Raw genomic sequence first — 27,950 nt, forward strand, 5'->3', positions numbered from 1 at the left:
AAGTCACAAGCAAAGAAAGATCACACAATGGTGCATGTTTAAACAAGGAGAGTTTACTGGTCAAAATTATGGATTAAAGAAAAACAACATTTTTGTCACCCCAAAAAATACACGTTTAAAGCAACACAAAGTGGCCCAATATCAGACAGAATTCCACTCTGTAGAGTGGGCAGTCATAATAAAGCAGTTGGTTTTATTTTGTAGATTCAAGCTGCTCTTCATATTTTTGGCCACCAGATGTCACCAGAGAGGACTGTGTTGAAAAGCTCCGAGTAATGAACCGTTTTTCAATCCAAGCGTTAGTGCTTCAGAAAGCTTCATTTGGCCATCACTACTTAGTTGCCATTACAACGGCACTTTTCTGACGATTCACCAAGGGGCGGGCCAAATTGCAGCCGAAAGCCAATCGGCGCTAACAGGCCAGTGGCGTCTGAACGTACTATGCGATTGGATAGTTTCACTGTCGATCACTTAAAGCGGCTTTAAGAATATACTCTCATATCTTAAACATAATTAAACGTCAGTAACTATTGCATGGCTGTAAAACTTTCTTAATAAATACAAGCAAATAAAAATATATAATTAAAATTGCAGTTGTTTAAAATAAAGGGCAGCGTTGTGGGAGGAGCTACATCATAACGACGTTCCAGCTCAGCGGCTGGAGTAGCACATTACAAGTATGGCTGGAGACAGTGAGACACATTTAGGGGACCGCGGCGAGAACACCCAGGTTGTTCGGCAACCTTTCCTCATCGGTGTCTCCGGTGGCACTGCCAGCGGCAAGGTTAGCGTTCTAGTGAGCTAATTTGACGGGTTTCACGTAGTGACACGTTGAGAATTTTGAGTTAATTGACGGCTGATGCTCGCAGCTGAGTTCGCCGGCTGACCGCGTGGCTTCAGCGACGCAGCAGTGAGGCTTGATTGACAGTTCACAATAGTTTAGCGCACTGGTGCTCTGTCTGTGGTGCTGAACGCTGACTTTAGTTGGTCCAATATTCTTTTTTTGACGGAAATAATAATAATGATAATGATAAACTAAAATTACAATGGATGGTAATAATGTTAGCTTAGTTAGCCCCCGAGCTAACGATAAATTCCATCACATGCTAGCAGTGCCGGGAGATCTAAGACAATAGCTAGTGCTAACTTAACTCTAAGCTAGGTGGGCTGTGTTTGTAAACAGTGTGAGCCACATCTCTGTCAAATGAATAATATTTTAGCAGCGTTAAATTGATAGTACTCGTTGTTTGACTTCAGATATTTTTCCCCTTTGACCCGGGATAACTGCTAACGTTAAATAACGGTAACCTACATGGTGGCTTACTGGATAATAATATACTGAACCCACTGTGGAAATCACTGTGGAAAAAGATGTCGCTCATCTCTCCTTAATATGTGAAACCTTAGATGCCTTTTAAAAAAAATTATTTATTTATTTATATATATATATATATATATATATATATATATATATATATATACGTCGATTCAAGAAGTATTAGCTTAGCTTATTGTATTCTATTTTAATTTGACCGAGTTACATTAAAAGCCTCGCACAAAGAAGCACCCGCGTGGGCAGAGCTAAACTTGCCAGCGCACACGGTGGCGCTGACTCTTAAACACAGACGTGGCTATTTCTCCAAACACGTCGTCACATTTCTTTGTTATGAATTTTAGGGGTTTTTTGTTTTTTGTTTTTTACCGTGGGCGGCTGGGGAAAAAAAACTCCCCTTGAATTAAACCAGTGATCAAAGTTCACTTAACAGACTAGCTAAATGCGAAGGTTAGTCAAGGTAAACAATACTAAATTGGTGGTGAATGTTACTTTTCGCGGCTTTGTTGTGATCCCGTCGTACATTCATCTCCTTTGGGCCCTCTTTCTGGCTCTTTAAACCGTATCATCTGTTATTGGCATTATGTCAGTGTTTTCCTGTCAGTTTCCGGTTTGACGCTGCTCGGGGTGTGAGTGATGTCATGTTCCGCGTTTGGTATATTTAGAAGACATACCAGTTTTGTTTCATATTCATTAGCATTACTGCTGAAGGTCTCCCCCTGCCTGTAATGGCAACAAAATAATGAATATGATTTTTCTTTAAAAAACCCCCAAACATTAATACTAAAAAAAAAAAATTATATACATACCCTTAATATTTAAAAGTAAAACGTCTTCCCTTTAGTGTATTTAAAAAGTTTATTTTGAATTTCTCCAAGAGGGCTAAACTTAGAAGTTAAAGCTTCAAAGTGATGCTGTGTCACTGGGGTGGCTCAAGGGTACATTCAAAGTTTGTCCATTTTATCAGAAACTACCCCATTTGAGGGCGTTGACCCAAGCTTCCAGCTCTGGTGTGAAGCTGTTTAAATTCGTTGTAGCACAGTGTAATGGGTACAAAAGGAAGCAGAGCCTCAGGCAGTGGGGGAATGCCCTGTCAGCATTGGGCATGAGATTCTTTTAGTTTGGGAGGTCAGTGAGGACAAAAAAGGTTGGCCACAGGGCAGTTTGCCTATAGAAGTTTGCAAATGTGATGCAGGATGTTTACTCACCCAGGTTATTTCTAGGTTAAAATCTTAATCTATGTGGGTTGATATTTAGCCCACATGGGATGTAGCATGCTGATGTTTGGCCGATACTGGTATTCAGTAGTCCTATTGGTGCACTCTCCTGACAGTCATGTTTTTGATCATTTCCACAGTCGTCTGTGTGTGAGAAGATCATGGAGCTGCTGGGACAGAACAAGATTGACCACCATCAGCGGCAGGTGGCAATCCTCAGCCAGGACAGCTTTTACAAGGTGCTGACTCCTGAGCAGAAAGCCAAGGCACTCAAGGGCCAGTTTAACTTTGATCATCCAGGTATGATGCACGTTAAATCTTTGCTACATGTTACAGGTTTTAGTGGCTAGGTCATTTTACCTGGCTTATTGTATTAACTAAATGGCATCTTTCATGTGCACATGCAGTCCAAAGTGGATTACAGTTAAACAATTGGAGGATAAAATATGTTAAATGACACCTAACAGTGGCAGCACTACATAGAACTTTTGGAGTCCATTTTTGGAGTCAGGCTTTTCACCCTCGCTTCCTTTCTGGGCTGATTTTAAATCTGCACCATCAGCAAGCCGTCCTCAGGCAGCTGCTGCCAGGCTCAGACTGAACACAACACATGTTATACGAAAGCGATTCCTGGGTTACCGAACGTGCGGGGAGCGGTGCCACGTGTCTGTGGGTGCACATTGAGCTGTAGTGATGGAGGTTAAGTGTGACCAATTGTAACTGAGCATTTTTCGGTTTTCCCTTTCTTGACCTCAGATGCCTTTGACAGCGAGCTGATCATGCAAACACTGAGACAGATCCTTCAGGGGAAAACTGTCCAGATCCCAGTTTATGACTTTGTCACTCATTCCAGGTGAGTGCCTCTTTGTTTACCATGCTGTTTAATTTGGCCACAATTCATCATGTGATCATAGAAGCACAACAGAGGCTTTATGCAGTTAAACAAATAAAGCATTTGATGTGTAACTTCGATTGTGTAATATGCTTAAATTTGTTTTGACACGCGTGTAAATGCAGTCGCTCACAGAGAAGAGGCACCTTTCTGTGTGTTCCAGGAAAGACGAGTTTGTTATGGTGTATCCGGCTGATGTGGTCCTGTTTGAGGGCATCCTCATGTTCTACTCGCAGGAAATCAGAGATCTGTTCCAGATGAAGCTGTTTGTTGACACAGATCCCGACACACGGCTGTCGCGTCGAGGTGTATAGCGTGATTTGGGTTGCTACTCACTAGTGTAACGATTGTCACTTAAGTGCACTGTTAAAGTGCTTTTGGTTTTCAAAAGTACATTTGGACTGTCTGTTATCATCACGTAGTGTGTGTGTGTGTGTGTGTGTGTGTTGTGCTTCTGTTTCTTGTTTCTTTTTTTACATTGGTGTACTTTTGTTTTTCATGTCTAAATGTATAACATGTCTCTGTTTCAGTTCTGAGAGACATCAGTGAACGTGGCAGAGACCTGGAGCAAGTGCTCAGTCAGTACATCACTTTTGTGAAGCCGGCCTTCGAGGAGTTCTGTTTACCTGTGAGTGCTCCTGTCTTGTTGAGACACTAAACCAGGACTGACACCATTCTAGTTTTAACACTGATACAGGCAATTATTTTTTTTGGTAACAAGAAATATTATTGCCACTCCAATATTTGCCCACTAGAGAACGCTGTGTGCTTGTACTTGTACTTGTTTAGAATAAAGAATTGTTCCATATTATAATGTTTTTGAGCTGCTGTATTTAATCACAAGAACATTTCTTATTTCTACCAGACGAAGAAGTATGCAGATGTCATTATTCCACGAGGAGCAGATAATCTTGGTGAGGCCTCAGTGATTATCGTGACATCTTAACCTACAAATAACTAACGTGTTTAACTTGTCCTTTGGATTGTGCTTGAGTTTGCCCATGCGAGGCAAAACAAACATGTTCGCGCTCCAGTGATATAAATAACACACCTCTGCCACACAGCATCTCAAGGTCTTTAACAAACTTTCCATTTCCTCTTTCAGTGGCCATCAACTTGATAGTACAGCACATCCAAGACATTCTGAACGGCGGACCAAGCAAACGTCACAACGGCTGCACGAACAGCCACAGCACTCCACGGCAGCGGCGGACCTCCGAGTCAAGCAGTCGGCCTCACTGACCCCGTCACACCTCTCTTCACAGAAGGGAGAGGGGTGTGGGGTGTTGTAAATAATGCCTGTGGGCATCACTGTATTTAAAAGAGATGAAGAAGAAGAAATGCAAAGAGAATTGAAATGCCTTTTATTATATCATGACTACTCTTATGTTATTGGTTATTTCATTGTAACTGTAAGGATTTGATTTTTATTTTGTCATGAGGGTAAAGATGAGCTCTTGTTGCGATGAGACCATTGGTTAAATATTGATCCCATGCATTTCACCCCTGCCTCTTTTTTTCCCTTTCCTTTCTTTTTATGTATCCCCTGCTGCTCCGTTAAAGTTCATGCTGTAAATGAATAAAATTGGGGAATCTTTTTTTTTTTTTTTTTTTTTTTTTTTTCCTTATGTCTGATAAAACTTGAAGCCCTCGGGGGGAATCTGATGACATGTTTAGCGTTCTGAAAGGAACGCAAGTTAGACAAGTGATGAATCAGGTGCACTCTAGCTAGATTTGCACTGACAATCTCGGGAGTGTCTCCAACTATTTTCATTCAGTTCCTGGTTTTTCTCGTTTGTGTTAAGTGTATTGTAGTGTCCGCACCTTTTGTATGCCTGTAACAGAAGAAACACAATTTCTTTTTATTTTTCGGTACCAGTTGCTACGTGCAGAATAACACGACTAGCAGATCAATGAAGCCAAATGCCTGAGGGTTCAACTGAGTGCTCTGATAACTATGTCTGGTGCAACTGTTAATTATGGGGTTAGTTGTCCTGTCTAAATGGCTCACATGTGTAATGACTGAAGCTTATACAGATCCTTGTGTTTTCAATGGCACAGACTTTAGTTTGTGAGCAAAGTGTTCAAATCTGTGAATTGCTTTTCTATATTCCTCCCTCTTCTACAATTTGCTCACGTTCACATGGACAAATAAGTTGTCGAGTTCAAGCTGGCATGTATATACTCAGGTTGATACCAATGGATTTGAAATGCCAGGTACAGCAATATCACTTATCCCAGGTGTGTGGCCATTAACCACCAAGATCCACCACAATGCCTCTGTGAAGATGCCTCAGGTTAAAATGTCTAGTAAGTATTCACACTTGCAGTTTCCACTATGAAAAGGTTACAATAAAGAAACAAAAAATAAACAGCTGGATCCATTTTTTAATGTGCTTAATTTAATAATTTGTACCATAAGATTTGTACTGTATGATGACTTAATGATTTGTTTGGTGATTTATATTTGAACGGTTAATAAACTGATGCGGTTTTTGTAGCTTTGTGATTATTTTAACAATTTAAATGCATTTCACAGAGAAACAGTTCATGTTGTATTTGGTACATCCGCTAGATGGCGCACCTCGTCCTGCTTTAGCATTGGTGATTTAAAATGTACTTTGATATTGTTTTTGATATAGTTCTGAAGAAATTCTGACGGCCATCAGAGCCGAAAGATTTTGTAATTGAGCTTAATGCAAAATTTTAGTAGAAACAGCTGAAATGCCTCATTTAGGCAACAAAATGAGCAGATACGTAATAAAAGATTACTTATTTTTAGTTTATTAGTCACCTGCAAGCATGGTGCATTCATCCCTATAACGACTATTTATTTCTATGTTATGATTGTTTTGAGATGAACTGAAAAAAATGCAAAATTTAAAATAGCTGTCAGTGGTTTGGAAGTTAGAATTTACGAGGTGTCCTGAATGCCTCAGGAAGTTGTCAGCGGGGAAGCTTCAAGATGGTGGTACGTACTGCTGCTGCGTGTCTCTGGGGTAATTCCTGCTGTTATTATGTTAGTTTTAACCACCTATTCTGTCCTGTGCATGGCAGAAATTTGGACTGCAGTTTAAAGCCACCCTGGAGAACGTCACCAATGTTAGACCATTGGGGGACGACTTCCGCTGGTTCCTGAAGGTATGAGAAGCTAACATGCTAAACTGTTTTCATCCATAATAAAATATCATGCACTTTTCCTCTCTGCTAATCTTTGATCATTTCCTTAATTTAACCATGTGTAATGCTGACACATACTCACTAAATAATGAAACATGTAAACATTATTTTTTAAAAGATCATTTATGTGTTTCTTGTTTGTTTTGCCTTAAATTTAGCTCAAGTGTGGAAACTGTGGAGAAATTCCAGATAAATGGCAGTATGTAACTCTGGTGGTAAGGAAGAAAGGGCAATTTTTCTATTCAGTTTAACATTATTATTATTATTATTATTATTATTGTTATTATTATTATTATTATTATAGAATTGCACGTATATAATATACCACCTGTACTTTGTGTTTGCCTTCACAGGAGAGTGTGCCACTCAAGGGAGGACGAGGAAGCGCCAGCATGGTGCAGAAGTGTAAACTCTGTTCCAGGGAAAATTCCATCGGTAGGCCGTGACATGACGTCCGGCTCATCTTGTCTTAATTTGCAGAGTTAAAAGCTTACGAAATGTCAACTTTTTCCTTACAGATATTCTGGGAGACACAATCACACCTTACAATGTAAGCAAACGTCCACGGTCAGTTCTCAGGTTTTTCAGTTTCTCTTTCTCTAATGTTGCGTCGTGTCTGCTGGGTTGAAGGCCGAGAACAGCGAAACCTTCAAGACGATGGTGCAGTTCGAGTGTCGAGGTCTGGAGCCCGTTGATTTCCAGCCACAAGTGAGAATCTTTGTTGTCCTATTTCCACAACTGTCCATATGAACTGGAGGAGATAAAACCCAGATTGTGTCATCATCCATGAAGCCAGAGCCACTCTCCACCAGAACTGTCATCCAGATGTTAGTTGATGTCGGTTCATTTTTATCCTGTATGAAAAAAGGTTTTTGATGGATCACCTTTTTGCCCGTTTATTACAACAATGTAATAAAAAAAAGTTGAGGTTACAATATTTGATGTCATAAACATTTGGAGAGGGTAATCGGCCAAATCTGGGCTTGCTTTGTAGAGCACATGTCCAGCACACCAGTGCTGTTTGCCTGTGACAGTGTGTCAGGGTTCAACCCTGCAAGAACCTCTTTCGCTCTATCATTTATGTTATGTAATGAAGCTGATGCTATCTATGCAATCTGGTAGTGTGTTCTAGGTAACACTGTGATAATGGCGTGACTTTGACTTGTTGTAATACCCTCCTCCAGGCTGGCTTTGCTGCAGAAGGAGCCGAGTCTGGAACGCCGTTTCCTGAAATCAACCTGCTAGAAAAAGTAAGCGCAGGAGAAACTAATCGCTCACTGCGAGAAAGTAAACTTGACCTTTAGCAGACTTTCAGCTGTTTGTTTAGCACAGCAGGATACAATTCACTGATATGTGATTGATTTCCTGTGGTAGTGCGCTCTTTCATTTATCTTCACTGAACTCGTGAAAATCACTGCACTTTATCTGAAAATAATCCCTACAGTTCTTTCTCTCGCTCATGTTTTTAAAAACAAAAACATTTCAGGACTGGACCGACTACGATGAGAAAGTTAGTGAGTCTGTGGGGATATATGAGGTCACACACCAGTTCATCAAGTGCTGATATCACCATGCATTGAGCCTTAGAGGAACACTGCAGGAAAACCTCCTCTGCCCCAATTCCTGGCGACGGGGAATGCCTCGACACGGAGATGTGATCGGCGCTTTGGTTGACGACGAACATGAAGGTGTGCGGATTAAGGCAACAGGTTGTTGTACACGTGTCTTGGATTGATCAACATGCTAAGAGGATGTTTTGTTTTTGGTTGTTTTGTTTTTTTCAGTCCCTCAATAAAAATGAAGGATGAACATTTTGAATTGAGGTTTTTCTTTGCTTTTGCTCCTCAAACAGCAATACAAGACTGACGATGTGTAGTATGAGGTACTTCACATTATATGCTAAAGATGCTAATGGAGAATACACTTTGAAATGTCCTCCACACATTTTGTGTAATTAAGAGATAATTATGTATGACTCACTTCAGAGTTAAATAAAAAGACAAGTAACGTTAAACCTTGGGAATTAAATTAAGACGCAACTCTACTTGAAAAACATCCATCCCATCCATCCATTTTCTTCCGCTTATCCGGGGCTGGGTCGCGGGGGCAGCAGCCCAAGCAGAGAAGCCCAGACCTCCCTCTTCCCAGCCACCTCCTCCAGCTTGTCCGGGGGAACACCAAGGCGTTCCCAGGCCAGCCGAGAGATATAATCTCTCCAGCGTGTCCTGGGTCTGCCCCGGGGCCTCCTCCTGGGAAAACATACAAATCCTTTTCATGTGTTAAATTGGACTTTATAGACAATACAGATTGAGACAAGGACCCATTGTGGGTGAATTTATCAAAAGAAAGTATCAGTCACTGAAGAGGTCTTACTGTGTACCTGCAGAGTGCTGCAAACTTCCAACTAATTTCTCCTGTCAGGATTTATCTCACAGTAGACGCGTGGTTCAGTGTGAACAGTTGCTACTTAATATCTGCACATGCGTGTACTTTTGAAATAATAAAAAGCTACCCTTAAAGTGACGTATCTAGATATGTAAAAGTAAAACAAAACCTAACTATAAGGCTGCTTTGTGTCAAAAACTGATGTTTGTGTTTTTTTATGTCTAACGTCTTTGCTTATGTCTGTAAATAGGTTGTAGTCAACATGATTTCTAAAGGGGTTAAATATAAGATTTAAAAAAAGACCTTTTTGCAAGCATCGTTATGACTTTGCATTGATATAACCCCTTTTGACCACTTAAAATAACTGTAGAATTGTGATATATTTGTTTCTGCACATCGCTCTTAAAAAGACATATTTAATATCAGTGACACATTTTACCGTGCATAAATAAAGGATATATAAGCATTAGTTTGTGGAAAAACTCCAGTTTCTACCTTGTGACAGGATGTAGCTCAAAATAACTTGTTATTAAACATGAGAGGGATATTTGATGGACTATAGGCCAAAAAGTCATTTACAACGGTTTAAATATCGGAAATGAATTTTTGGCATAACGATATAGCAACATAGCATAACAATTTAGTCCGACAACGCCTTACAAAAAGTAATCAGATAACGCAAACGATAAAGGTCAAATGATCACAGGGGACACAGGCTTGTGAGTTCTTAAACTTCCAATATTTAACCATAAAAAAAACCCTCATGGTAGTTGTATATATATGCAGTGCTATCAATCTGGTGGACGTTATGTTTGAGGACGCATATTTATAGAAAAGTCGCTTTTGTTTAGATGTTTAAGAGCTTTATTCTAACTTATTACTAATGGTATTGTATTCCCACAGAGTGACACACCTACTTGTGCATAGACGATCTTTGCTGTACCCGCTGCTGTCAGGCCCGCTTCTCTCCGTGTTTATGTTTCTCACCGCGGGCTCTCATTGGTCACATCAGGAGCCACCACGCTGAAGATCGTTTATGTCCCAGTTACTACGCCGTGTTCACGGATTTTCACGTCACTTGTGTGAGTGGACTCAGAGAAGCACCATGGCACCTGGAAAGAAGAACAGAGTATTTGTCATAGGAGTTGGCATGACTAAGGTAATCTTACTTTATTTTTTAGCAGTTTATCACCCTGCTGCTCTGTAAAACAGCGAGAAACGGCGCTGTGTAGCGGAGAGGCTAGCATGATTACCTAAACCAAGATTTCGGTTCTTTCAGTGCGGTCCACCTAAAACCTTAAGCTGGGACTTTTCTGCTCTCATTGGGACAGTTGGATCAAAATCCGAGGTGTTGGGGACTGTCGGGCTTATTTGTGCTCATGCTGTGTCCAAAGGTCTAAAAAAAAAACCCTGTGTCATAGCTGTCAGTACACTTTGAAAGGCTAGCTAGCTAAGTTAGCCGAAGTAAAGTCAAATTGCTGTAGTTCATGTTTACAATTTAAAACCTACCCAGCTTTCGTGAGTGTGATGGCAGTAGGTCTGGTTTGTATTCATTACTCGCTGAGACTAAACGTGGAGTCCACAGTTCATGGTCAACAGCATTACAAACTGTGCCAAAGGTCTTCTCTCCGGCTGCTAAAGGTGGACACTTTAATTCCAAAAGCTGCTTCAACCTCCAAACCTGAACGAGCCTCATGCTTTCAGGTCCCTGAAAAGTTAAATATGTCCCTCACAGTGATATTGGTGGAGAAGGGTATATTTGTTTATGCACACAATTATTTGTGTGCACTGTTCTGCTCTCTGAACAGTGCACACAAATAATTTTCTATCATTTTAAACCTCTGTGCATTAATGACATTAATTACAATTATGCCACCGCAGCTTTTTTATCTGCTCTTTGTCCTTTAAGTCTGTTCACATCATGAAACGTGCAGCAGGAGGCATGTATAAATCAAATATATTGGTTTATACACCCATGTATTTAATGGGTCATTAGAAAGTCAGATTAGAAGTTAAGAAGTTCTTGATTTTGAGCCGTTCTGCAGTGCATCTGGGCACTCTGTCTTGCTGGGGGAAGCTGCTGCTGTTGGGGAGCGCCATTGCTATGGAGGAGGTGTGTGCTTGCTCTGCAGCAATGTTTGGTCGGGTGGTACAAAAGGTTTTAGAGCAACATCTACATGAGTGTCAGGACTTCAGGTTTTCCAGCAGAACATTCACTGGATTATAACAGGATGATGAGTATCATTCACCCGTCAGTGGTTTTAATGTTCTTGCTGCCTGGTGCATGTTTAGGTTGCATCAGCAGAGTGACTGTAGACTTCTCCACACTTAATAAAGTGTTTACAGAAAAGTTTTTTGAAAATAAAATCTTGAATCATTCTTTAGTCACACTGACCTGAGGTTTTTTTTGTGTGTGTGTTTGCTGCAGTTTGACAAGCCTGGAGCACGGGAAGGTGACTATCCTGATATGGCCAAGGAAGCAGGTGCTGATCTTTACAGATTATTGGTCATCCACTCATTCATAGATATCAGATCTTGATATTTATTGTTTTTGTGCTGTTGTAAAACATGTAATAAGTTTTATTGCTGTATCTCTACATCCTATTTTAGGTGAAAGGGCTCTAGCAGATGCAGGAATCCCATATTCTGCCATTGAACAAGCTTGCGTAGGATACGTCTATGGTAAAACCTCGAATAAATATTTATATTTTTAACAATATAGTATGTGCATTCACATTGTCTACTTTGCTGTATATGTGAAAATGTGAATTTTTTATTTTTCCTGTTTTATGCTCCAAATTGTTTTTTTTTTTTTTTGTTAAGCCTCTTTCATGTACTTTTCAGCACAGTTAAAGTGAAATGAGTGAAGAGTAGCATCTCATCCTACCTCTCTATTCCAGGTGACTCCACATGTGGACAAAGGGCCATTTACCACAGCCTGGGTCTGACCGGCATCCCCATTATCAACGTCAACAACAACTGCTCCACAGGTTCCACTGCTCTCTTCATGGCACGCCAGCTGGTCCAGGGAGGTGAGTCAGCCAGGAGGTTTTAACAGTGGCAGGTAGTTTGCTCTATAACACCTGAAGGCTGTGGTGAAACTTGATAAACAGTGGCTTCTTTGGATTCTAGTTATTCAAAGTATTGAAGTGTTACTGTGGCTCAATGGTGTATAACAAGTGAAAGATCCCCAGTTCAGTCTCCGGTGGAGAGACGAGGCCCTTTAGGGCTGCATCAGGAGAGGATCCAGCGTAAAAATCAAATCAGCCGACTCAAACCTGCATATTCTTTTCAGCGCCGTCTATAATCAGTAGTTTTATTCACTGCCTTTAATGTTTTCTTGCAGGTCTTTCTGATTGTGTGCTTGCTCTTGGGTTTGAGAAGATGGAGAGGGGCTCTCTGTCTGCAAAGGTATGCACATTCATCCAGGAATTGATCACGTTGTATGTTTTAACATTTTTTACCCCCTAGTCAGCCCTCACAGCTATTTTGCAATCTTTCATGTTTGACTTGGCTGAAATTTTGCCAGATGGATGAGAGGGGGGAGAAAAATCAGCTGAGGTCACATAATACAGAGAAACCTCTTATTGAGAATGAAAGCTGTTAAAAGGAAAGCATTATCTGGGTTTTTGCATGTGTAAAGCCCGGTCACTGTCATCTATTGACTTGGCCTCTGGGGACTTTTTGTCCACAGTTTTGGGGGCTGCCAAGTTTTGTGTTTCAATCGTTAAAGTCCAATGGCTGATAAAAAGCATCGGGCAATAAAAGACTGCAATTCAGCAACTGCGATCCTTCTTTCTGCTCATACCGTTTTCCTTTGTACAATCACAGTGGAGAGTGGAGATTAGCATTTTCTACTGACTTCTAATAACTGTGGACAAGGACGTTACGTGGTTTACTTGTAGTTTGGTTAATTCATTACCAGATGTGGGGCTCTGCCCAACTTGGTGATTAACTTTTGGAGTCAATTCAGACCCGGATCTAAAGATTTTGCAAAGGATTGTTTACCATTGCACGATGGGTAAAGATTTACATTTAACTTCCTGTCTTTACAAATCCATATCAGGGTCAAACTGGGAGAGACAGACTAAAAATTTCAAGAAAATGTCAAATAATTATATCCTTCTGGAACTAGAGAGCCCATATGTGGAAGGAAAATTTAGTCTGTTATTGCATTTTTTTTCTTTTCTAAAGTACATGGATAGGACAAATCCCATGGACAAGCACATGGAGGTGATGATCAACCGCTATGGGATGGCAGCAGCGCCAGCAGCACCACAGATGTTTGGAAATGCCGGCAGGGAGCACATGGAGAAATATGGTAAACATATCATCCAAACAAAGCAATTCCTACAGACTACAGTAGGAATGTTATTGTAAAATCTTCATTGTTGTCATCATTTTACATTATGGCATTTTCTCTACGGTGTTTGCAGTATTTTTGATTCTCCTTTAGGCACAAAGCCAGAACACTTTGCCAAGATTGCCTGGAAAAACCACAAACATTCCACCAATAACCCGTAAGACACAGCTGACCGCATTCAGCGTTCATATTGGTCTTTTTTTGTTCAAACGAGGGTGTAAATATTTGTGTTTGTACACGCAGGTACTCCCAGTTCCAGGATGAGTACAGTCTGGAGCAGGTGATGAAATCCAGGAAGGTGTTTGACTTTCTTACGCTCCTGCAGTGCTGGTAAGAAACTTACACAAGTGTTGATCGAAGTACAGATTCTTATCATCGGTTACTGATAATCATTTCACTTTCTGACAACCATGCCTCTTTTTTTTTTTTTTTTTTTTTTCTTGTCTTCTTTTCCTCTCAGCCCTACATCAGATGGTGCTGGAGCAGCAGTTTTGGCCAGCGAGCCCTTTGTCAGGAAATACCACCTGCAGAACCAGGCGGTGGAGATCGTGGCCCAGGAGATGGTGACCGACCTGATGTCCACATTTGAAGAGAACAGCTGCATTAAAATGGCAAGAAATCTGAAATTGAAAGTTATTGACACGCACACTGGTGACAACAAACAAATAATTGGGTTGATGGTGACAAACACTTTTCCTATCCAGGTGGGGTATGACATGTCCCAGCTGGCGGCTAAGAAGTGTTTCGAGGCTGCTGGTCTGAAGCCAAATGACGTTGATGTGGTCGAGCTGCACGACTGCTTCTCAGCCAATGAGCTCATCACGTATGAGGCCTTGGGGTTGTGTCCAGAGGGTAAGACTGCATCTCATCAAACCTTGATGTATTCTCCATATGTTGAGCCTCTATCACAATTTATGTCAGTGTTTCCCCTGAATTGTCCCTGGTGATATGTTAAGGTATTTTGCGTTGACTGAGCAGCAGGTGGCAGTGTTGTTTAATGACCATATTGGCAGCAAAGGAACTTAAATGATTTTGATACAATTCCCAAAGTTTTTATATCTAAATTTAATGTCGGCTAATTCAGCTTTACTGAACCGCCCAGATGATCTTGTAGTGCAGCATCAGTGAGGTCATGTTACCTCACATGGATGTACGCCTACAGATAAATTACTTTTTAAGAAGTTAAATGTACCGTTTCTACAGGTAAAGCTGGAGAGCTGATTGACAGAGGGGACAACACATATGGAGGCAAGTTTGTGATCAATCCCAGCGGTGGCCTCATCTCTAAAGGACATCCTCTTGGTGCCACAGGTAAGAAGAGACTCTGACTCTTGATGCAAATCATTTGTAAGTGATGAAATTAAAAAAAAGTTTGAACTAAAAACGTCCCGTAGCCACGTGCGTTTCGTATTCACAAATCAGGCTCAACAAACAAGTGTTTTCTCTGGATGCACTTTGAAAACTTTGACAAGCGATTTCCACCGTGCCCACCAGGTGGCATGTGTCTTGCGTTAACGGCCACCTACACTGACACTGGGTAAAAGTGATCACAAGCCTGCATGTGCGAGAGCAGCCGGCTGTGACTTTGGCACGCTTCCCCTGTAATCTCTCTGCGTTTTAAATCGTCGGGGGACAAGACTGAGCAAACTGTGCAGCTGGCTCGCCCAGCGTCTGTAATGGACTCAAACATGGAAAAATGCACTCGCTAAGGACAGATAACCAGGCCAAACAGTGCGAACGCCATTAATCACTTCACCCGTATTTACCAAATATCTTGGAATTATCATCTTAATTGTATTGCTTGTATTTTTTTTCCATTACTTCGCCCTGCCCATATCATCAGCACTCCCTGTGTCTCCTGGGTCACACTCCCAGCGTGCGAGTGCCCCACTCAGCTAAGCTTTGTCTGATCCATGGTGTTGCTCTAAATCTTGCTTGTAAGTCTCTGACCTCTTCCCCCAGTAACACTGTGAGCAGAGATGCTAACAGCCAATTGCCTGAAGCAACCTACACCTCAGGAGGATGTGATATATTTTATTTATTTATTTATATATTTAGTTTTTAATGTGTAGACATCTCATCCAGTGACCTTGAGATGTCACTGTTTCATAGGTCGAAGTATTTGGTGAATGACTACACCCTTTTATCCTCCATTGAATCAAATGGCTTTTGATGACAATTTGGTACTATGAAAGAGCTTTTGGGAGGGAATTTACTGCAGATGAGTTCATATTTGAGGGGGCGTGACGACAAACAGTCTTGAACGTGAAGGTTTTTTACATTGGATGAAAATTATGGATCTGACAAGATGCCCTCAGGCTCTTCACTGATGAAGTGCCAATTTGAACCATGTGGCAATTTTTCCAACTGGCATTCAAGCAAAGTCACACTCTCACAGAAGTCCACATGAAAAAGAATTAGGCGAGTGCCGCAGAATGTGAGAGATGCACCATGGTCTTTTAGCCTTAAGTTCCTTAGCTCATTGGGATAATGGAGAAATGCGAAAGCTCGTTAAGCAGATGGGATGAAATGCTTAGCTGTAGCATTGGTTGGTGCTGGAGCTGCCACTGGTGAGATTAGGGAGCAAGTTCACAGATTAGGAGTCATTTTGTCACCCCTCTCAGTAAGAATTGTAAAATAAATATTGACTGCAGCTTTTCCCTTCCTGTTACTGCAACCTGTAGATATTTTGAAAATCCAGCGAAACAGCTTCTTTGTCCTGAACCTGTTAAGTTTTGTATGGTACGTTGTTACGGTTACTTTTGGGATTCATTTTCTGTGGGTGTGCGGGTTTCTTAATAACTTCCCAGCTATGATACTTTACATTAATGATGATTTTACTGTGTGTAAATACTTTTGAAAACTTAAGTGTATAGCCTTATGTTCATTATTAAGTTGCACAAAGGCATAAAAAAATTTGCAAGCCCACAAAAATGAAAATTCATTTTAGCATAATTAAAACAGATCATCTTAAAAAGAAATCATACTAATAACCTTCACTTTCATGTCACATGGGTAAATAATAATTTTTCTTAAATTAAAAGTCTGTGTGATCTAGGAGGTAAACTTGGTTAACCACGTTTACTAAGTTTACCATGCCTTTTCGCCTTTTCACAGGTCTGGCCCAGTGTGCAGAGCTATGCTGGCAGCTCCGAGGGATGGCCGGGCAAAGGCAGGTCTCTGGGGCAAAAGTGGCCTTGCAGCACAACATTGGCTTGGGAGGAGCAGTGGTTGTCGCACTTTACAAGATGGGTTTCCCAGAGGAGGCGAGGTGAGCAGGAAGTTGCCAATGATTTGTTATTAGTTCACTTGGATACCTCTCATACAGCAAGGAGCATTTTCACTTCTTATCTTAAAGAATAACTTGCCGAGGCAGGTTCTAAAGGAAATCTTTAACTCATACATGAGTTTAGTTTTTTTTCTTCTTCCTTCAGGTCCCGCGTGGGTGCAGTTCTCACCAGCTCAGGCAGCGGTCTGGAAGGGTTTAAAGCTTATCCTGTCTTTAAAGAGATTGAAAAACATCTACAGCAGGTAGGTAGTGTCACAGCAGGCGGTTACCTATTAGTGACAGCATGTCACTGTGATATTTTCAATTAGCCACTCTGTGTCTGCTCTTATAGACTTAATGAGTGTGCATCCAGTTAAATCCACTCATGTATTAGATTTTCTTCTTTCTTCTTTGTCATTATTGATAGTTGCGTGACATGTAAACATGACCACAAGCCTCTAATAGAAACGTGTTTCATACGTTGGTCTCTTTTTTTCTTTTCTTATAAATTAAATCACAGTTTGTCGATATGAAACTCACACGCACGACCTCATAGTTGCAAAAAGGTTTATTTATACAGTGTTGCGGCAATGTAAACTGAATTTGTAGAGCAAATTTAAAGCAGTATGACACATGTGATACATGCTGTGCTTTGGATATGCTGCGATTAATGCGTTTAAAAAGATACAAAATCTTAAACACTGACGGTGTGTTTGTGTGAAGCGTGTGTGATGATGTTGGTTTGAAAGAATTTGTACTCGGTGTTCAAGGCTTTTAATCGTGCTTTGACATAACAGAAGAAATTAGGTGGTATCAGTAATTGTGTGCATTAGCGAAGCTATTACCTGCTTGAGTTACAATGCAGAGAAAGGTGCCTGAACGCCTACCCAACTGTGATTTTCCATATATGTGCATCGCAGTAAGGACTTTTTCCACTGCACAAGAAACTATTTTTGCTTGTTTCATGTTGATGTGTTTACTAAAAACATGCTCATGGAGTTGGCTGACACTTTGGGTCTTGGTTCAGAGGAGAGCCACTCCACAGTAATGATGTATGGCAGCAGTATCTTCTTAAATGTGGAGGATACTCACTGCAAAAAAATAATCAAGGAACACTTTGAAAACACACCAGATCTCAACGGGGAAGGAAATCATGCTGGATATCTATACTGATATGGACTGCGTAATAAAGGGATGCCACATGGAACTGAAAATGATCAACCTACAGAGGGTTGAATTCAAAGACACCCTGACAATTAAAGGTGGGAAGAAAATGCAGCATGCTAGTCTATTTTAACTGAAATTTCATTACAGCATCTCAAAAAAAAAAAAAAAAGAAGCACAGGACAATCTTGTCTCTGTCAGTGCTCATCCTGTTCCTCCAAGCACAAAGGAGCAGATACTGGTCCAGCTCTCCTAGAGTAACTGCCTGTCCCCTTGAATCGCTTCCATGATCTTGAGACTGTGCTGGGAGACTCAGCAAACTTTCTGCCAATGGCAGTGGTTTACCTCATTGTTGCCCCTCTGGTGCAACAGTTGTTAATTTCATTAATACCAAAGTAGCTAAAACTGTGCTACTTAACTGACCTCATCAATATCCCCCAAGTTTAACTGATGTGATTAAAAAGTGCTCCGTTCAGTTTCTCTGAGCGTTGTATATTCTTAAAGATGAGCATTCTGCTCAGTCCTGCCTGTGACCCCTTGCTCCCTCAGATGTTACATTTTTAAAAAAGAAGTGCTCATGAGTGGAATATGAGAACCAGTTACTCTCGGGGAACTTTGGTTTCACCCACGTCTACAAGCATTGGGTTCAAGGAACAGACTTCTGAATGATGTTCTCACTTCTTCCCAGAATACTTTAGGTTGTTTTTGAGAAAGCTGACGGTTCAGTGTTAACTAAGCTAACACGCATGCCATAATGCAACATGGATTTCAAGAGCATCAGATCTGTGCTGGAGAGATCATTTTTATTGTGGTGAAATCCATGTAGTACAGAAAGTTAATGAGCTGGAACAAAACTTCTCAGCTAGCTGCTCCATAAATTTCTGTTGTATTAGCTGCCAGGACTTGTATGGTTAAATAATGAGAAGAATGAGAAGGCAGACGTTCTCTGTAAACTGTAGGGTATTCTTTGTCACACTTTTACAGGATTAATCATCTGAATCCTGACAGATTCAGATGATTTACAGGCGACAGAAACTGCTTAATAATTATACAGGGAGTGCAGAATTATTAGGCAAATGAGTATTTTGTCCACATCATCCTCTTCATGCATGTTGTCTTACTCCAAGCTGTATAGGCTCGAAAGCCTACTACCAATTAAGCATATTAGGTGATGTGCATCTCTGTAATGAGAAGGGGTGTGGTCTAATGACATCAACACCCTATATCAGGTGTGCATAATTATTAGGCAACGTCCTTTCCTTTGGCAAAATGGGTCAAAAGAAGGACTTGACGGGCTCAGAAAAGTCAAAAATAGTGAGATATCTTGCAGAGGGATGCAGCAGTCTCAAAATTGCAAAGCTTCTGAAGCGTGATCATCGAACAATCAAGCGTTTCATTCAAAATAGTCAACAGGGTCGCAAGAAGCGTGTGGAAAAACCAAGGCGCAAAATAACTGCCCATGAACTGAGAAAAGTCAAGCGTGCAGCTGCCAAGATGCCACTTGCCACCAGTTTGGCCATATTTCAGAGCTGCAACATCACTGGAGTGCCCAAAAGCACAAGGTGTGCAATACTCAGAGACATGGCCAAGGTAAGAAAGGCTGAAAGACGACCACCACTGAACAAGACACACAAGCTGAAACGTCAAGACTGGGCCAAGAAATATCTCAAGACTGGTTTTTCTAAGGTTTTATGGACTGATGAAATGAGAGTGAGTCTTGATGGGCCAGATGGATGGGCCCGTGGCTGGATTGGTAAAGGGCAGAGAGCTCCAGTCCGACTCAGACGCCAGCAAGGTGGAGGTGGAGTACTGGTTTGGGCTGGTATCATCAAAGATGAGCTTGTGGGGCCTTTTCGGGTTGAGGATGGAGTCAAGCTCAACTCCCAGTCCTACTGCCAGTTTCTGGAAGACACCTTCTTCAAGCAGTGGTACAGGAAGAAGTCTGCATCCTTCAAGAAAAACATGATTTTCATGCAGGACAATGCTCCATCACACGCGTCCAAGTACTCCACAGCGTGGCTGGCAAGAAAGGGTATAAAAGAAAAAAAACTAATGACATGGCCTCCTTGTTCACCTGATCTGAACCCCATTGAGAACCTGTGGTCCATCATCAAATGTGAGATTTACAAGGAGGGAAAACAGTACACCTCTCTGAACAGTGTCTGGGAGGCTGTGGTTGCTGCTGCACGCAATGTTGATGGTGAACAGATCAAAACACTGACAGAATCCATGGATGGCAGGCTTTTGAGTGTCCTTGCAAAGAAAGGTGGCTATATTGGTCGCTGATTTGTTTTTGTTTTGTTTTTGAATGTCAGAAATGTATATTTGTGAATGTGGAGATGTTATATTGGTGTCACTGGTAAAAATAAATAATTGAAATGGGTATATATTTGTTTTTTGTTAAGTTGCCTAATAATTATGCACAGTAATAGTCACCTGCACACACAGATATCCCCCTAAAATAGCTAAAACTAAAAACAAACTAAAAACTACTTCCAAAAACATTCAGCTTTGATATTAATGAGTTTTTTGGGTTCATTGAGAACATGGTTGTTGTTCAATAATAAAATTATTCCTCAAAAAAACAACTTGCCTAATAATTCTGCACTCCCTGTAGCTGCACAGCAATTTCAATCAGATGTGGTGGTGTATTATTCTGGTCACCATCAGGACCGTGGAGTTTGAGAGGTTTTCTCAGGCGAAACCACGAAACATGATCTAAACTATTCATGTCAAGCTGTGTGTATAACAAATAGATGGCTGTAGAATTTAATTTGCACTGTGTGGGCTGTTGCTGCCTGTCTACACTTCCTGTATGCAATCATTCATTAAAAGGAACTCAAACCCTGTTGTTGCAGGAGGGAGCGCAACTTGTTAAGAAGATTGGTGGAGTGTTTGCATTTAAAGTGAAGGACGGCCCAGGTGGGAAAGAGGCGACCTGGATTGTTGACGTGAAAAACGGTAACGGTTCTGTCACAAACGACCCAGGTATGTGAGGCTGTTGTTAAAGTCCTGTAACACTCTTGATATTTTTCTTGCAGCTGATTAATTATCATTATTTTGTAAGTCTTTACACCCTTAGGATAAGGTCTGCTAGGATATTCAGAATTATTCCCGTCTGCAGTACTTTACATTTGGGAGGTATGGCTCTGTTCTTGGACCTCCCTGTCCTTCTTCTTGTGTACATGTAAAGTTTAAGAACAGCAGCAGCAGCATGGAGAGGGGCTTGGATGTAGTTGGGGTGCAAAGCAGCTTGCAGATAAAAATCACCCGAACTGCTGCGATTGTGGCTGAGCTTGATTTTGTTTCACACCTCTGTCAGGAAAGCCCTCTTTGTCTGAAGACTTCAGAGAGCGTTTCAAAAGGCTTTATTATTCCCTGAGGAGCCTGCGAACACCTCGGAGCGTCGCCTTTTTAACTCTTGTATTGTGGGAGTGAAAGTGTTCTGCTCTTTTTCTCCGAAGCTCAAAAAGAAATGTGTTCAGTCCCCTACAATAAATAGAGGTTTCAAAAAAAACTAATAATCTTCAGTAGATATCGTTGTGGAAGATTGCAGAGTGCTGGAGGTAAAATGGAATAGCTGAAGCGGTGAAAATGTTTCAGCTACTTCATTATCCGCCTTAAAATTTAGATTTAAATGCAGATGCTACAGGGGACTTCAAAACATGAACCAAATGGAAACAAACAAGCTTAATTCCAATAATGACCTGATGTGTGTAAAAGAGGTACTGCTAGAAGAGCTGCATTCTGACTTTTTTATTTTACAAGCTGATTTCTGCACAGACACACACACACGTAGCATCCGTACTCATAGGCACATCCTGGTAAATGGGCATCTCATCATTTGATGGTCTCCCCTGTAATGCTTGCTACTTCCAAGCCCTTATTTCTGAATCACCACTCTGTCCATACGACTGAATGTTTCGAAAATAGAAAGAAATGTTCAGGGAAATCTAAGATGTACAAGCTGTTCCACTCAAAGGTTTTCAATATGCATTTTTTCCCTCCGTTATGGTCCAACATTACTGCACGAGTTTAAAAGTTAGGTTAGGAGCAAAATTTGAAAACCGCTGCAATCATAACAACAGTTAAAGAAGTTCTCTTGCACATAAAAAGCTGAACCGATGAGTGGGAACAGCAGGCTTGTTAAACCCAGTACACTTGAATGTTTTCTTGCTGGTTTGCAGGACCAGTATTTGAACTTCTGCAAGCACACTGCTGTGCTGTTTTTAGTGAAAGTTGAACTAGATTTTAGGATACTGCAGCTCTCAGATAGCTCTAATAACATCTTTAATGAAGCTGACACAGGAGATTTTGAGGCAGTGTGGTCAGTCTTACTTTGAAGACTGAACAGGGTTTAATTTGCATTATCATCTCCCCTTATTGGACTGATTTAAACATGGTGCCCATCTAAATTTCAGTTTTTATATTTTGTCTGTCCACCATCTTTATTTGCTCAAGCATGATGGAAACAGAATGTATTGTGTGTTAACAGTAGAAAGTAGTATATTAAGTTATGCAATATAGAAAGAGTGAGTCATAATGCTTTCTGAGCTGTGAAACAAATTGCACTGAATGGATGCCTCGGTCAGCCAAGTCATTAAAGCTTCCTGCCTAATATTGTGTCTCTGGAGGTGTCCTGTGGTAACAGACTCAAAGAATCTGCTTTGAGTCAAAAGCTTCTGAGCTGTGAAGTGAAGCCTCTGTGGATTGGGTTTGTTTGTCCAGCTCATCTTACAGGCGCTCTATTGCAGGAAAGTCAAACTCATTTTACATGGCGGACCACATACAGCCCACTTTGACCTTGAGTGAGCCGGACCAGTGGAACTGCCCTTGTCAGTGTAAAGAAGTTTACCTGCATATTTTATTCCCCGAGATACACTAGTAATAGAAAAGGAAGTGCAGCCTCAGCAGTACGTCTCAGTTTTTCTACATAAGAGGTTTGGCTCTACTAAATGAAAGAAATCTGCTGCCACGACTCTTTGGGCTTAAATAGAAAGAAACAAATGTGTAAAACTGCAAAGGAAGTTCTGGTAGCTCACTGCCCAGACTGTCCTGTCATTAGAAAACAAAGTTTTTGTTAAATCACTAGAAAGTAAAAAATAAAAAGCAGAAATAGAAATTGTTAATAGTTTTCTGTTCCTGTGGTGTAGTATGAATAACCATGGATGGAAAAGCTGGAAAACTTATGAAAATACTGTTAAAGTTAAAAATTCATGCTTTCATATCTATCCTAGCTGTCCAGTCTTTGTCTGCACAATTTTGGCCCTCAGAGCCTCATGTTTGGCACCTGTGCTCTATTGAGTTAAGACGCCTTGAAACACAACTTCACCTCAAGCCATCGCTAAACAGTATTGTGTGTGGAGGCACTGTGGAAGGGTGCATTATCCTGCTGAAAGATGTCACTGCCATCAGGGTATAGAAGTGGGAATAAAGGGGTAAATGTGGTCAGATGAATATGCATTAAATGTATGAGCAAAGATTTCCCAGGAGAACATTGCTCAGAGCATTGTGCTGCCATCTCTTTCTTAGTAAATGGAAATATGACTCATCGGACCTCTTCCATGCTCGATGGTTGAGCTCTGACTCTCACATGGCCAGTGTAGTCACTTCTGACCTTGGATTTATGGCTGTGCAGCCAACTGCGGCTGTGACTTTCTGCTTATATTCTTGTTGTTCAAAGGCAGTAAGGGAGCAGTCACATCTTATTCTTTACATCAGCCCTCGACTGGCGACGCAGTAATGAGATAATTATTCACTCCTCCTGCCTGTTTTATTGTTGTGGCTGATCAGTGCAGTGTTATGGAAATGCCAAGTGTGCTTTCTGTACTATATTGCGGAGACAAACATTCCTCCGTGCTGCTTCCTTCAGTGTAGAGTATGTCGTTAGTTGTTTTTGTGTGTGCAGATTTTTAGTTTTGGCTCACCTGAAATGCTGTTGGCCAGATAAATAATAAATGCATCTTTTAATGTCTTGCTTTAGGTAAAAAGGCAGACTGCACATTATCCTTGAATGACGAGGATCTGCTGGATCTGATGACAGGAAAGCTGAACCCACAAACGGTGTGTGCATAATAATGACTATAAATAAAGTTTATTTGTCTAAGTAAGGGAAAGGATATCTTATATTTTTACATTGACTGTAAAAGTGAATTCATGCTGTGGGGCTCCTAACATTTTTACAGTAAAGCATTTATTTATTTATATTACATTAGGGTTAGTTCATTTATTGTGAACTGGAATTAAACAGTATTTATTTATTTATTTATTTATTTATTTATTCATTTATACAGCACTTTACAAAGACAGGAATCGTCTTGGATATGAAATAATCTACGCTGTAAAAATATGAAAGAATTTAATGGGCACAAAAATGTTGTATAACAAAACTGCATAATTAAATTATTCAAACCAACTTTTTAAGAGAAGTACAAGAATCAAAAGACAAAATGTAGACCCCACAAAAGCATGAAAAGTTTCTGAAATGCATAAGTAAACAAACTTTTAAGAGTCCACAGAATTGGTAAACCTGGTGGGAGCAGGCGACCCTCCCTCTGATGATCTCTTCTAGATTTTTAGATTGCTTGACCTGCATGAGTGAGAAGAGCAGTGAAATTGCTCAGCTGCATATGAGGGAGCCTCATTGTAATGCAGTACTCTGTAGATAGGACCGAGGACTTCATACAGGATCCTAAATGCTGCAAGGCGACAGGGAAGGGACATTAGTAATGGAGTGATATGAGGCTGTATGGCTGGCCAACAGGAAGGACAATCAGCAGCATTTTGAGCTGCTTACAGGCAATCCAGGCAGATTTGTTGAGTGATGAAAACTGAGAATTAGAAAAGTTGAAAGAGGAGATCTAGCCTCTCCAGCTCCTCTTCAGAAACTGTAGATCTCAGTTTCCTAAGTGCTGTGAAGATGCTTTTACATCTGCAGTTTGGTTCACGTGGTCTGAGGCCGGTACTATTAAGGAGGATTTCGTCTTATCCAGGTAACTTCATGGGTTTCCTGAAGGTGGTTCACTTCTTACTGAGGCACATCACCATGGTAACAGCTGTGGAGCACATTAGACTCCAGATTAGAGATTAACAGGCAATGTTCCCTCTAACTTTTCATGTGTCTGAGCGAACACACAAACTCCCTGAGCGATCCCTTGGACCACTGTGAGCGACATCAGACGTGTGCACTGTGGTCACGCCAGCATGGAATCCACCCAAGTTACATGGTTTATTAAAATAATCAAATTACAGCATTTACATTTATGTTAGACTACTTTTAATTAACTGCTTTAGCCCACTTACAATGAAAATGTAAAAAAGTTTCTTCCCGCAGTAAATATAAACAACGATAGTGTTCAGGGAAAAAACAAACAAATATTGCATATAATTTTATCATAACTCCGGTTTTACGTGGCCGATCAACACAATTTAAAAACTGGTATAAAGTCCACACTTTTTCCGTCAATTGTTCCGTCTGTCCTGCTCACATCTCCAATGGTTGTACACGTTGTCATTAACGTGGCTTCACTCCACATCAGCCACGCCGCTTTGCTAGCTACAACACCGGTGTCGGCACATAAGGACGCTGTCATAGCCTGTCGACGACGTTGATTAGCTGCGTATGTGAATCGCATTATTGGCTGGACTATGGGATAAAGTGGCCTCGTTCTAATCCCATACGGGAGCAGCCAGTCACTCACTGACTAACACTGCAAAACAGAATTGTTAAAGTAATGATTTTAATTTCAATTCAAGTTAGATTTTTTTTTTTTTTTTTTTTTGTGCGCAATGCAGATTTTCTGTGCGCAGAGACCGTGCCAGCAGTGCGCAGCTTAGAGGGAACATTGTTAACAGGCATAAAATCACCACCTGGATTTCAGAACTTCTATCCTGGAAGATGATATTGGCTCAAGAGTTGGGAGTTTGCCTTGTAATCGTAAGGTTGCCGGTTCAAGCCCCAGCTTGGACAGTCTCGGTCGTTCTGTCCTTGGGCAAGACACTTCACCCGTTGCCTACTGGTGGTGGTCAGAGGGCCCGGTGGCGCCAGTGTCCGGCAGCCTCGCCTCTGTCAGTGCGCCCCAGGGTGGCTGTGGCTACAATGATTTGGTTTGGCTTGCTATCACCAGTGTGTGAATGTGTAAAGCGGTTTGGGGTCCTTAGGGACTAGAAAAGCGCTATACATATATAGGTCAGCCCATATTACATTATAAACTCAGACTGTGTATAGATATGTTGTTTTGGAGGGTTTTTTTTCTTCTCTCCCCCCCCCCCCGATAATCGCCAGTAGGTTGCCGTCCTATTTTTACTGTAGTGTGACAGCAGAGTTTGACAGCTTTTACGTCAGCCCCCAATGGAAGCGAACCAAAACAGGAACATGCACCCTGCGCGTTTGTTTAGTTGACCCAAACAGATTTGGCAGGAAGGCGCTTTGAATCCCCTCAGTTGGTGTCTACCCGACAGACTACAATCATCCACCAGCAGACAAAATCTGCTCCATTCTGCTGCGGGTGTTTGGGGCAGCTAACCCATCTGTTGTGTCATAGAGAGAATTTGTTTTCTGTAAGAGTTGTCTGCGCCTGTAGTAGGTCAAATACCACTGTCTGATTGCTGTTTGTTTACAGTATTGAATTTTTTTTTTTTTCCCAGGGGAATTCCTAAAATGGTTTTAAAGTCTCACTACCAGGCTTGCATAGAGTGCTGGCCCCACATTTAATATTGATAGAGTGAATGTCAGTTGCAAAGTTGAATGCTTTTGTTCCAGCGCAGCCATATCCACCCATCAATTAGACATCAGTGCCTTTGTATATATTGAACTACTCCCTACAGCGCACAGGCCATTGAGCATTGAGACACACGTAAAAACAGGCATAGGGTCCACAAAGATCATGATAATGCTGAATATTAAAAATTGTAGTAACTCTTCTATGTAGCCAGAAACCTTTATTAGATTTAAGGTTTTAAATGCATTGGTATTTTTTTTTTTTTTAAGTGATGATGATGATAATGATTTCAATTTGAAATTTTGTTAGACTGAAAATGTCATTTAAAAACCTACCACTACTTTTTAAGTGATATTAGAAAATTTAAATTTCCTCATGCTTAACTGCTTTACCATCAGGCGTTCTTCAAGGGAAAGCTGAAGGTCGCTGGGAACATGGGCATGGCTATGAAGCTGCAGAACCTGCAGATTGCACCAGGGAAGGCCAAGCTGTGAGAGCCTTGGCTGTCTTCTTCATGTTAAACGCAAATTTGTAGGAAAAACTGAAATCTGCCTGTTGAATTGAACTAACTGACCGATGATTTGTCAAATACCTTGACATGCTTGGTGTTGAAAGTCCATTAAGTTTGATTTCCAGCTGCAGCTTTGATATCAGAGCACACTGCATGGTTCAGTGATTATGTCGGTTCTTTAAGCCTAACGTGATGTGTGAACTACTCACAGCCAGTTCAAATTACGGAAATACTCACACGCTGCTCCTTTAATTTCTTTAATAATGTATTCACAATCTCAATGTCCCCTAGTCTGTCTGTAAGAATTGCATTTGGGGGTTTTTGAGGAATAGTTTTGCACAAAATGTACATCTGTAAACGAAATCCAGGTTTTTTAAAATGAAACGAATAAAATCTCTAACAATTTTTGGAGTTGTTGTATAATTGTCCATATTTCTATTTCATGATGTATGAAACGTGTAGAAGAATCTAAGATGAATGAATTATGCAACAAAAATAACATTTTGTTATATAAGAAAGGAATGATTAGAGCTGGTGTTGATACTTTCTACTCTGTCACTGAATGTTTAGTAAAGGGGGTGTAAGACAAATCTGCTTGAAATACCTTCTCTGTGTGTGCAGTTGTATCTGAGGTTTAAAAGGTAAACTGGTATATGCACTAGAAAAATGTAAGGAAATAAAGGATTCTTAAGCTTAAATCATACTGAGCATATCCACTCATTCTGTGTCATCCACACACTCATGCGTTTACCATCTTTCCACAAAAACCGAACAAAGGGAATCTGCTTCTATATTTCTGACCTCGTTGTCTCAGCCTTTGTCCTACTTCCCCCTTTTAGCGCCCCCCCCTCACATTTGTCCATTTATTTCCAAGTTGATCCCGACCTTTCCCCATTGGCCTCCCTCACCTCCACCCA

The 27,950-nt window shown here is 40.9% G+C and overlaps 3 protein-coding genes and 1 long non-coding RNA gene across 4 annotated transcripts; 3 read left to right on the plus strand and 1 right to left on the minus strand.

Annotated features, from left to right (window-relative positions):
- The first annotated feature begins 651 nt into the window (after positions 1 to 651).
- Positions 652 to 5,942, plus strand: uck2b (uridine-cytidine kinase 2b). Its single transcript, XM_040022361.1, has 7 exons — positions 652 to 784; positions 2,691 to 2,850; positions 3,307 to 3,403; positions 3,606 to 3,748; positions 3,973 to 4,070; positions 4,308 to 4,356; positions 4,548 to 5,942. The coding sequence occupies exons 1-7, from the start codon at positions 680 to 682 to the stop codon at positions 4,682 to 4,684; spliced, it is 789 nt and encodes a 262-aa protein (XP_039878295.1). The 5' UTR covers positions 652 to 679; the 3' UTR covers positions 4,685 to 5,942.
- A 361-nt stretch (positions 5,943 to 6,303) lies between these two features.
- Positions 6,304 to 8,440, plus strand: czib (CXXC motif containing zinc binding protein). The gene is made up of 8 exons (XM_040022362.1): positions 6,304 to 6,413; positions 6,500 to 6,583; positions 6,781 to 6,837; positions 6,976 to 7,057; positions 7,141 to 7,172; positions 7,253 to 7,330; positions 7,807 to 7,872; positions 8,109 to 8,440. Exons 1-8 carry the CDS (start codon positions 6,408 to 6,410, stop codon positions 8,184 to 8,186), a joined length of 483 nt encoding a protein of 160 aa, XP_039878296.1. The 5' UTR covers positions 6,304 to 6,407; the 3' UTR covers positions 8,187 to 8,440.
- On the minus strand, positions 6,862 to 10,036 carry LOC120727825. Its single transcript, XR_005694589.1, has 2 exons — positions 9,925 to 10,036; positions 6,862 to 7,476 (listed from the first exon to the last, which is right to left on the minus strand). It is a non-coding gene; the product is annotated as an uncharacterized LOC120727825 (long non-coding RNA).
- scp2a (sterol carrier protein 2a) lies at positions 9,995 to 27,731 on the plus strand. Its single transcript, XM_040022360.1, has 16 exons — positions 9,995 to 10,166; positions 11,436 to 11,490; positions 11,618 to 11,689; positions 11,908 to 12,039; positions 12,354 to 12,418; positions 13,202 to 13,328; positions 13,464 to 13,527; positions 13,614 to 13,700; positions 13,831 to 13,981; positions 14,075 to 14,222; positions 14,574 to 14,681; positions 16,488 to 16,641; positions 16,805 to 16,901; positions 20,661 to 20,790; positions 23,786 to 23,865; positions 26,921 to 27,731. The coding sequence occupies exons 1-16, from the start codon at positions 10,044 to 10,046 to the stop codon at positions 27,014 to 27,016; spliced, it is 1,689 nt and encodes a 562-aa protein (XP_039878294.1). The 5' UTR covers positions 9,995 to 10,043; the 3' UTR covers positions 27,017 to 27,731.
- Positions 27,732 to 27,950: the final 219 nt, after the last annotated feature.

The sequence above is a fragment of the Simochromis diagramma genome, unplaced genomic scaffold (assembly GCF_900408965.1).
Source record: "Simochromis diagramma unplaced genomic scaffold, fSimDia1.1 OVJJ01000205.1, whole genome shotgun sequence".
NCBI lineage: Eukaryota > Metazoa > Chordata > Actinopteri > Cichliformes > Cichlidae > Simochromis > Simochromis diagramma.